This window comes from Arachis hypogaea, chromosome 5, assembly GCF_003086295.3.
Source record: "Arachis hypogaea cultivar Tifrunner chromosome 5, arahy.Tifrunner.gnm2.J5K5, whole genome shotgun sequence".
Lineage (NCBI taxonomy): Eukaryota > Viridiplantae > Streptophyta > Magnoliopsida > Fabales > Fabaceae > Arachis > Arachis hypogaea.
The window spans coordinates 109,626,049-109,637,366 of NC_092040.1; the positions used below are offsets into that span (position 1 = coordinate 109,626,049).

At 35.1% G+C, this 11,318-nt stretch overlaps 1 protein-coding gene across 2 annotated transcripts; it reads left to right on the plus strand.

Annotated features, from left to right (window-relative positions):
- Window positions 1-2,429: 2,429 nt before the first annotated feature.
- LOC112802677 (uncharacterized) lies at window positions 2,430-10,270 on the plus strand. 2 transcript variants are annotated; one of them, XM_025845997.2, is made up of 8 exons: window positions 2,430-2,824; window positions 2,929-3,022; window positions 3,798-3,923; window positions 4,029-4,187; window positions 6,175-6,293; window positions 8,083-8,274; window positions 8,621-8,711; window positions 10,084-10,270. In XM_025845997.2, exons 1-8 carry the CDS (start codon window positions 2,661-2,663, stop codon window positions 10,162-10,164), a joined length of 1,026 nt encoding a protein of 341 aa, XP_025701782.1. In that variant the 5' UTR covers window positions 2,430-2,660; the 3' UTR covers window positions 10,165-10,270. The 2 variants fall into 2 exon arrangements, with proteins under 2 accessions (XP_025701782.1, XP_025701781.1); XM_025845996.3 differs by having other exon boundaries at window positions 2,485-2,824; window positions 2,926-3,022.
- Window positions 10,271-11,318: the final 1,048 nt, after the last annotated feature.

Consider the following 11,318-nt stretch of genomic DNA (forward strand, 5'->3'; position numbering starts at 1 on the left):
CTCAACAAACATATCAAGGCATCGCCTGGAATTAAATTGAATTAAATTTATCAATTTTAAATCCTAAATAGTATGTTTTCGCTCTTAAGCACAAATTAAAAAAAATTTACAAAGCCATGCTATTTCATTGAATAAATGTGAGATAAATTAATAAAATTCCTTAAATTCAAGACAAGATAAATCACAAAATTAGAGTTTATCAATTCCTTAGAGAATATAAAGAAATTTATTAAACTAACACACCCAAAGAATAATATAACAAAGCCCCAAGGTGCTTATGACCGCTTGGCTGAGCAAATAATTATTTTGCCTGACCAGTGTCTAATGAGTGGGGACGCCCACTGTATGATAAAGCTATCTCTCAATTGAGATGTATATAGTGGTATTAAGCTTTTCGACAATTGCCCAGTGTCCTGACTAACATGGTTTCGACCATGATGACCATATACTTGACTAACTCAGTTGTGAGACTATATTTGGGCTTAGTCTCGGGTGACATCGGGTGCGACTAATCAATCGACGCATAAGCTTATGTCCTGCGCAAGGACTAGGCATGCATCATATTTGTTTGCTGCAATTTTTGTGACTGTGATTGGATGTGATTATGTTTCTGCTGTTTGTTCTATCTTCTTTCATTATACTGTATATATCTGTTTAAGAGTAAGAGAATCTGAACACCATTACCTCTAGGATTAGCTAACCGAAACCCGACTATCTATCGCTTTATCCTGCTGGAAACCTTAGGTGCTCACCCCTACTTTCCATCGTTTTTTAGATGGGAACGGGAGTCATATTCTTTGAGATTCCTGTCATGCTTTGTTACGAGGACCTCGTATGGGTTAACATAGTCATACGGGGAGCACCTCAGGCTCGTCTGCACATACTCTACGATCGACCTTTTGCGCATCCTCTGCTTATTCTGAATTTGACCCTGACAGACCGATGAGTTTCCTCTGTCATAGCTGCACCCTGGCGGCGATCACTTTTCGTCCCCACCTCAGCCTCTGAATCAAGTGGTCCTAGAGCGTGAGATACCACCACCAACTGTGCCCGAGTTCCCTCACTAGGTCAAGTCCAAGCCTGGACTTGACATGCCTCTAGATCCATAGCCTGATCAGCAGCCTCTTGATCCTCTAGTTGAGCAGTTTAGACCTCTACGAGAGGCCTTTGTACCTGTCATGGCTAGCGGCTCATCTTCAGGTTCATCTGTGGAAGAGGATTCCTTTGAAAAGATACCATCTTGGGAGGACTAGATAAGGGCAGACATGGTTTCCAGTTCATCCGGATTTGGAGACATATAGGAGGAGGATCAATGCAGTCTTTCGTGGCACGTCGTGATGTAGCTAGCTCGGATTCCAGAACATATATATATATATACGTTTGAAGTCTTATGTATCTATGATGTGACTTTCTGTGCTGCGATTAACTGGGTCTTAGAGGCATTATCTGTATATTATCTATTTTTTGTTTATATTCCGTTTTATTAACCCATGATTGCTTTACATCCTGTGTTTACTTTTTTACAACGATATAACGATTCATGGCACGTTACGCGCGGCAAGCTTACTATTACACTATTACATGTATAATACAATGTCTAGAGTGTTAGGATTCAACTAAATAGTAATTGCTTGGCTGCTAGCTTTGATAATGACGTGCTGAAAGTTGAAAGTTGAGTCGTTACAACCATCTAAAAACCATTTTAACATGTTTGCCTACTTTTATTGAGCTAAGAATTGGAGTCTTTGTGTCAGACGTGTGTAGTATGCTTGGCTAGCTTAAAGCTTCTCTTCATCTCCTGTGAACTTTACTCCCTCTCTAAGGTGCTAGAATGATGGTGATGATGGCTAATGGATCTGAGCTAGCTTTTCTCCTCTTCTTTCTTAGTTCGGTGTTGGCTTCCTCAAGTTCCACGAGCTGCTGCTGTTGCCGTTATTGCTCCCCTCGTTTCTTCAGTTCAATGGTGGCTTATGGTGTTAGAAAATGATGGTTAAATTTTCTCTTTCTCTAGCTTAATCTTTCTCATTCAAGGTGTTCATGATTTTGATGCAAGATAGGAAAACTACAAAAATCATATTACAAAGTTTATATTATTGACAAAATTAACCTCATAAGATTTTAAATATATATTCATAAAAAGACTTTGAAAGTCAAATTTGAAGTGTTTTTTTTTCAAAAATTATTAGTAAAATAAAATCTTTTTTAAATTTAATAATTTTATGTCAAGTAAATTTTTTTTAAAAAAATTATTCTAAATGACTATTTTTTTAAATAAAAAATTCCAGATATCAAGTTTTATTTTTTTATATATCTTTAAATAATGATTTTTATTACAAAAAATATTATATTTTTTATTATATTTACCATATTTTAAAATTATTCAAAATTTGTTTGTCAATTATATCTTGAAGGGTGAATTTCGTCTGGATACAACAAACTAAGGAACCACTCTTTAATTACCGTGGTCTTCAACGTTGACGAGCCGAATTTCGAGTTGACCACGTAAGAAAACTCACCACCACCGTGATGTTTGAGTCATAGTTCGACATGTGGCACATTCACGTTCATATGTCATCACGTGACGAAACACGAATGTACATAACAAGCGGTTCACAGTGGCAACGAACTCTCAAAAGCTCTCAAGACCATCATCAACCACCATGGCCACGCTTCACTGCAATTCACTCACTCTTAATAAACCGTGTTATCAACAATCCTCAAGAACAAGACCACCCTTCTTGTACCCCGTTTTCTCATCCACTCGTTTTGTACCAAATATTGGATCCTCTACCTCTAGGTCATTCAAGACCTCAACTTCTTTCAGGTAATTATAGTTTTGCATTAGAAAGTTGTAAACAGCATTTTTCCATGATTTCAATGTTTCTGTTTAGTTCAGATTAGGAATTATAAATTTGGTTTATTTAGCAGGTGGAGTGGGACTGTTTCTGCTGTTGTTTCAGAGGGGAGCGCCGTTGGGGCGAGTTTTTCTGCGACTGAGGTCTTCAAACTGACATATTTGGAGGTTGGCTTTATGGTTCTTTCCCTTCAATTGCCTTAAGTTTTATTTATTTATTATTTTTTCACTTTCGTTTGAATGCTATTTTTTTAGCATAGCTTTCCCAAAAATCCTATTTGATGATGTTTGGCATACGGATTAATATTAAAAATTGCTGGAATGTTACAAAATATGAGAATCAACATTCCTATGTTAGTTAATTTTTATATGCCCGGGAATATTATAATATTTTTATGGAAACACTACTAATAATTCTAGCTGAAAAAGTTAACAATGTTAACTAAAAAATCAGTGATGTCAACTTTCATGATCCTAGTGCATACAACATAGCATTCTTATTATGTGCTCCAAGAGTATCTACAATCACTTTCACTTTGATTTATTTAGTCTTTACTCTTTTGCTGTAACTTGTATTAAACTTTATAAATTTAAACAAGTGGCTTTGAATATTTTTTAGAGCATGAATTAGACGTGCTCTAAGTGCAGAAGTGCGTTTCAACTCATCCAAGGGTAGATGGGGGGTGTGAAGGGCATGGCTCTCAAGTGGTGTTATCAAATATGATCTCTTACGATACACTTTACGTGAGACTAAGAGAAAATATGTGAGAGAAGAATCTTGTATGGTAAGAGATCACACTTGACAACACCATGTAGGAGAAAAAATTGAGAAGATCTATTCCTGGGTGTGAGTTTGCACTCAGCATGGTATTTCGCGCATTATATCTACACTTACATACCCCCCCCCCCCTTTCTTTTGACATGGGTGATGTTTGGCTCTCAGGGAAATAGTTGGCTGTGGAATGTTGGTGGGGCTAACATATTGGTTGATCCAATTTTGGTTGGTAACTTGGATTTTGGAATTCCTTGGCTATATGATGCTGCTAAGAAAGTGTTAAAGAAGTTCCAGGTATCTTTTGATGGATGATAGTTACTTAATACTTACTGCTTCCCCATTTGTTATGGTGCTTTCTTTTTCTTCCTTCTCACTGGTGTATGTAATTTTGTAGTGCAGCTCAGTGATCTTCCTGAAATCGATTGCCTACTCATTACACAAAGCCTTGATGATCATTGCCATTTGAAGACCTTGAACCCTTTCTCTCAGAAATTCCCAAATGTTAGAGTTATAGCAACTCCTAACGCCAAAACTTTGCTTGATCCTCTGTTCAACAATGTAAGTAAGTATTCCATTCAGTTAAAACTGTACCATGTATGTTTGAATTTAAACCTTTCTGTTGCTTCATCTTGGCATATCTAATCTATATAGATGGGTTGGTTGGAAATAAAACCAGGTTTGAGGCTTTTTATTGATATGATATTACTTGGTAAATTATATGATTATACTGAGGTGGTTTAAATTGGTTTGAAAGAGAACCTTTACTGTTATAGCCATTTGTTATGCTCTGAGGTACTGCAATGTAAAACATCTTTATATCAATGTTGCTTAGCATTCCGTCTTCGGAATGTGGAGGAAGCACTGGAATTTAGAACCTTACACCTTTAAATAAATATCTTTCTGTTTCTATCTTCCTTATTTTCTAAAATCTAAACAATTTCCCTCTTTTATTTCCTTCATGTTGTGAATACCTTCTTCAGCAGAGGAATGCATATCTTTTAAAAGACCTTTTGTACACTTCCACATTATAATTTTGATAGTCAAATTTTCACAAATTTTGTCAATTTTGTCCCAATTTCCGCCGCTTTTCTGTTTAGCTTTGGGACTTCACAAGTACCTGTCTATATTGGTATACTTGGAATGGTGGTCATCTCCTGTGAATTTATAAGTTCCTGAAAATGAGTAGCAACATCTATTGAAACAACAAATGAATATTATTCTGGGTACTCACATGACTAGCAAAAAAGTGCTTCTTTGACCTTTTGGCATCCTGAGACTGTTCAGGATCTTTGGCTTATAGTAGAAAAATATATTTTTTTCCCATTTTTCTCATAGTTCTTTGTAGAACAAGATTGTACTACTCAATAAGAAGCATGATTTTCAAAAATCAAAATTAAAATGAAGAGTAAATGCTATGCTATTCAGTTAAAAATAATTGAAGGGAGGATTAGGAAGTCGTAGTGGCTTTGAGGTAGAGCAGCTACAATGGGTGTAGTGAGTCCTAACATTATTTTTTCGTGGGGTTCGTATGTATATACGTGTTTCCTGAGTAAAATACTTGCATGTATAAGGAGGGAGGGAAGTTCTTTGACAGAGGACATTTCTTAAACTTGTCCAAAAATGTTTGTGTGATGATTAAAGACTGTAAAAAGCAGATGATGACAATGCATGCATCCTTTCTCTAAATAGTCAGTATGGAATGAGGATTTTCCCTTTTTATGTCTCTTTTTTATATGAAACACACCACAAAGTGTGCTGCTCTGGGATCATTCATAGGAAAAAAGGAGCATGTAACATGATAACATTATATCATAAGAATTTGGATCTTCTAAAGTGAGGAAGTTGGTAAAATGTTAAGGTGAATGGTTAATCATCATTGATTTTGTAACTTCCATGAAATGTGTTCCTCACTTTACCACTTTACTAACTTCCTCACTTTAGAGGATCTTGATCCATATCATAAAATGTGCAAACGGCGACAAGAAAGAGGGAAGTAAAGATACAAATTTTATCGTACTGATGCCTAAAGCATGAGTCTCATATTGGATGGCCGGGAAATACCAATTTCCGATTTTATGTGGCAACCCATGTAAAGTATAGGTTTTATCAGTGATTCTTCTCTACATTGTGTGTATTGGGAACATATAGCTCGGTGTCGCAGAACAACAAACCACGAAAATTGTCTTAATCTTTTTCTGCTCTCTAGCATTGTTCTCGACAGGAAAAGATAATCGCAATGCTTAAAATACTTGCTGAATTTGTCGTCCCAAACTTCTATACATGAATATATACTTGTACTCTAATCTAGTTTTAGCATTATGACACAAAGAAAATAGTGTCTTGGTGCATTCAGTTATATATTCTTTTAAACTGTTAAATACATGTAGTTTATTGTAATGCGTTCGATTATGCTTATCGTTGTATCCTTTCAATATTAAGAACGTAATTGTACCCATTAGTATATACAAAGCCTTGTGTCATATGTTTAGTTGAGTGTTGACAAGTCATTGCCACTAAACTTTCCATGTAATTTAACTATTTTCAGGTTACATATGTTGAACCTGGAGAGAGCTCTGTTATTGAATCAAAGAATGGTTCCAACATCTGCATTAAGGCTACAGCAGGACCAGTTCTTGGACCTCCTTGGCAACGCCCTGAGAACGGGTAAATACTGTAAATTTTTCGAGCATTTTTTCTTCTTTTACGTTTTTATGTTGTTGCTTTTGCTTTTATGTATTTGGTTGTATACAACAACAACAACAAAGCCTTGTCCCACTAAGTGGGGTCGGCTACATGAATCAAACGATGCCATTGTGCTCTGTCATGTATCACTACAGAGAGACCGTTTACATGTAGATCTCGTTTGACCATCTCATGGATGGTCTTCTTAGGTCTTCCTCTGCCTTTCGCCCTTTGTCCATCTTCCATCTCATCCACCCTCCTGACTGGATGTTCTATCGGTCTTCTTCTCACATGTCCAAACCACCTGAGACGCGATTCAACCATCTTTTTCACAATGGGTGTTACTCCAACTCTCTCCCTTATATCTTCATTCCTTATTTTATCCAATCGCGTATGACCACTCATCCATCTCAACATCTTCATCTCTGCCACACTCAGCTTATGTTCGTGCTCCCCTTTAGCCGCCCTACACTCCGTACCATACAGCATAGCCGGTCTTATAGCGGTGCGATAGAATTTACCTTTAAATTTTAAAGGCACTTTTTTGTCGCATATAAAACCAGATGCACTCCGCCATTTTGACCAACCTGCTTGGATCCTATGATTTACATCATGTTCAATCTCTCCATTATCCTGTATGATGCACCCAAGATACTTAAAACTTTTAACTTTTCGTAGGATGTTCTCTCCAATTTTTACCTCTATATTGGAGTTTTTCCTTCTCAGACTGAACTTACATTCCATATATTCCGTCTTGCTACAGCTTATGCGCAGACCATACACTTCTAGAGCTTATCTCCATAACTCCAACTTCTTATTTAGGTCTTCCCTTGACTCTCCCATAAGGACGATATCATCGGCAAAAAGCATGCACCATGGCACAGGCTCTTGGATGTGCTCTGTGAGTACTTCCAAGACTAATGTGAAAAGATATGGACTTAAGGATGATCCTTGGTGTAATCCTATACCAATAGGGAATTCCTCTGTCACACCACCTTGAGTCTTCACACTAGTTGTGGCCCCATCATACATGTCTTTAATTGCCCGAATATATGCGATCTTTACTCTCCTCTTTTCTAAAACCTTCCATAAGATCTCACTTGGTACCCTATCATACGCTTTTTCCAAATCAATAAACACCATGTGTAGATCCCTTTTATTACTACGATACCTCTCCATCATCCTTCTTAATAGGTATATCGCTTCAGTGGTAGATCTGCTTGGCATAAATCCAAAATTGGTTGTATATACAAGAAAAATGTGTTGTTGTCCCTACTAATAACGGAATTCGGATAGAATAACTACCTTACAATTGCTTTTGTTCCATTGTGCCCCTTCACTGGCATTGAGAGATAACTACTCTAATTTTCTACTTCTCTACTACCAAAGAAGATAGTATAGAATAACTACCAATAGTTTTAACACTAAATTTTAATAATTTATTTTTTCATTTATACTTTTTAATTCAACTATGCTAGCTATACACAAAAAATCAGATACCAAATCAGCCATCCCTATAAAATATTTATTGAAATCCAAAATATACATTGAAAATGAGTTAAACAATACATGTATTTATATATGAATACATAGTGGCTGATTGTTGGTGTGCACGTAGTAGTTTTGTATTTCATTAAAGCAAATAAAAAATGTGGATTAATAGGCCTGTTAGAGCCTATTGATCCACTAGTTACCATTAAGCTTATTTTCCCCTTTCTTTTCGTTCAAATTTTAACAGAATTTAACATTTTCTGCTCCATGTGTTATGTAGGTATATTGTTAGATCTCCACAGGGGCAATTGTCTCTTTACTATGAACCTCACTGTGTGTACAATCAAAATCTGGTTGAGAAGGAAAAGGTAGATATCGTGATCACGCCGGTGATAAAGCAGCTTTTGCCGAATTTTACCCTGGTTTCAGGACAAGAAGATGCTGTGAAACTTGCTAAGCTGCTGCAAGCCAGGTAAAATTTTCGTATTTAAAGAGAGAACCACGGAGAGGTCAAGAGAACACATCACCAAAATTATAACTTTGGTTAGTAGGAATAGAACCAGAATTTAATAAATAAATAAATTGAATTGAATGTCAATTTGTACAAGTAAGTAATAATCCAAGTGATTAAGTCAATTTGTACTTTTGTAGTTACTCATTAATTAACAATATCATCCAAGAATTCCTTTAGCTGCGTAGTTTGGTTTCTTTTGGAATGATATATTTGAGTTCTGATCAAGTTTTGTTCTTGGGAAAGTTCAATTGGATTTTCCTATTTCGATTTACACAACTTCGATTCTTTTCCGTTTGTTTAATAGGTTCATTGTGCCAATGAAAAATGGTGACCTAGATAGCAAAGGAGTACTAGCAAGCTTAGTTCAGTCTGAAGGAACAATAGAATCATTTAAGGTTAGATTTCTTTCAGTTTCTGTTGACAATTTGCTCAATGTATCATTTTTGTTTTGCATGTAAAAGAATTTGCTTCCTTTACGTAAGTAGCAATAACATATTGGAGACCACGGAGGAGGAAACTACTTGGAAAAGAAGTAGCCTTGTGGTTGATCATTATGGTTGGTGTTAAAATCAGGATAGGGACATGGCCCTTTTTTCAAAAAAGAAAAATTCTTTATTTACCAATTTATCTTGGAAAAGGTTTTTGGTGGCTGCCCAGGGAATATGTGAAAGAATTTGCCTCCCCATTTTTGCATGCATAGACAACGAAAATGAAGCACAAAAAATTCCCTCCCATTTTCGCAGCCACCAAAAAGAAAATTGAAGGGAATTTTTTGTTCATTTTCGCAGCCATCAAAACCAAAAATGGGAGGGAATTTTTCGATTCATTTTTGCAGGCATCAGAATCGAAAATGAAAAACCGAAAATGGGAGGGAATTTTTTGATTCATTTTCCCTTCTCCATTTTCGTAGACTGAAAAACCGAAAATGGAATGTATCATTTTAGCAGCAAAAATGACACTAAATGCGCGAATTGGTAAATTTCTTATTTTTATTTAAATTCTAAAATAGGGAATTTTTTTATTTAAATAAAAAAGCTAGTGAACATGATAGACCCTATTATAGAGGCTTAAACCTCTTACAATAGTTTGGTGTTTCTTTTGGAGTTAAAATTCAATTCAAAATACCACTTTTTATTACTAAAGGTTACTACGTTTATTTTGGATGTCGCTATTACCTTTTATATATCATTGGATCAACGTATCTTAATACAATCGGTAGCAAATGATGAGTTTAATTTTGATACACTGACAGTGTAAAGTCATGCAATCACGTCTATTCTTTTGGATGACCTTTCACTCTATTAATGTGAAAGATAGTTATTTTTACTAATGTGACGTTACGTAATTGGATGTATGTGTAAAATTACTTAACATTGAGAGTGTATCAAAATTAAATTCAGCAAATGAAATGAAACAGAAAGATTAGATTTTAAGAATTTCTTTGGTGAAAAGTGAAGATTGTACTAAATTATTAAAGGGAGTGTGCATTGCACATGATGTTTTTATTTTTTAATATTTTTTCTATTGTAAAACAAACAATTTTCACTTTTCATCCAATTGTCCAATGAAAGTATTGCTGTAAGAACAACGGCATAATGACTCGGTTCATTACAAATGATTTGGGATGGTATTGGTCTTATGTATAGAATGTATCATTAAAGTTTCTCTAGAGGTAGTTGTAATTGGCTAATTACTATGGTTATGTAACACTTTTGATTTGGCTTTATCTTCTGTGAATGATTTGTCTTGAAATGTTTACCAATGCAGGATCTTTTATCAAGAGAGTTACCAGATGCAAAGTTTATAGAGCCTGCCATTGGCGTTCCACTAGAAATTTCAGCAAACTAAAGATACAATGTAACAACGTAACGTAATGAATTCACTATTTCACAATATAGTCTATGGATATTTTATTTACAATGAAACATTAATAAAAAAAAATGATTAATTTTCATTCTTGGTCAGAGTATAACAATCCAGATTGGGTATATGGGAAGAGTAGATTTTTATTTAACTTTGAGATGTGTATATCTTTAATGTACAATATTCTTTTTAATAATCGGTTCAAATCAAGTATTGCGGCAATAATAAGAGAAATGTTTTATTTTTGAATCGCCAATTTTTCTTTTCTGTATTTTAATTAGGCGAATTTTACCAAATTCTTTCTAAAATAAAGGGTAAGTTATTCCTTTAATTGTCCTATTCTTTTCTTACTCACCAAGATCTAATAATGCTACTTTGTATGCTTAATTATCTAATTAACACAATAAATTTTCATCATCGCCAAAAAAGAACAATGTTCTGGTAATTTCCGTGCTGAGAACTGAACATGCCTAATAAACTACTGTAATTTTGAAAAAATAAACCTAGCTCGGAACATGAATACAATTTGACGATACAAAATACCAACCTTGAAATTGAAGTGGCAAGAAACACACAAAGAATGCTCAGAAACCATAGAAGCACTAATGGAAATGAAGAAAAAGGGGAACCTAGAAGCAAAAGAAGAGAACACGATAGGGTGACGAAAAGGAAGAGCTTCTAATAAATGGGAAGAGAGAAAGTTTTTTGCCAAATGAAACGAAAAGAAAAAAGAAGAAGAAAGAGACCAAATATATATGTGAGCGAGGGAAAAAAAGATAATTTTATCATGTTTTAAATGCTGTTTACAATTATCAAGAAAACTAAAAAGATGCATGAACAGTTATGAAAAGATGAAGCAACAGTCCCATCAAATCATGTCGAGTTCTCCGACATTACTCTAATCACGTCGAACATTCCGACCTATCAGAGTAAGAAGTTTTGCATCTATACAATTTAACAAATAAGAAAAATGGCAACAACATGACAACCTTTTATGCTAAAAGTCCGACTTTCATAAACTCAGTCACAAGCAGGAGAACTATTCATACCATGGCCCAAAAGCATGGTCCAAATAAACATTCACTTCCACAAGGGATCCAAAAAGGCTAAATAGATCCATACAGATTGTACCAATTAAC

Bases quoted from the DNA above. Each gene is read 5' to 3' on its own strand.
- LOC112802677 (XM_025845996.3), top strand. From the start codon at position 2,661: ATGGCCACGCTTCACTGCAATTCACTCACTCTTAATAAACCGTGTTAT. The intron at 2,825-2,925 runs GTAATTATAGTT...TGGTTTATTTAG, and splicing joins AAGACCTCAACTTCTTTCAG to CAGGTGGAGTGGGACTGTTT. The intron at 8,712-10,083 runs GTTAGATTTCTT...TTACCAATGCAG, and splicing joins GAACAATAGAATCATTTAAG to GATCTTTTATCAAGAGAGTT.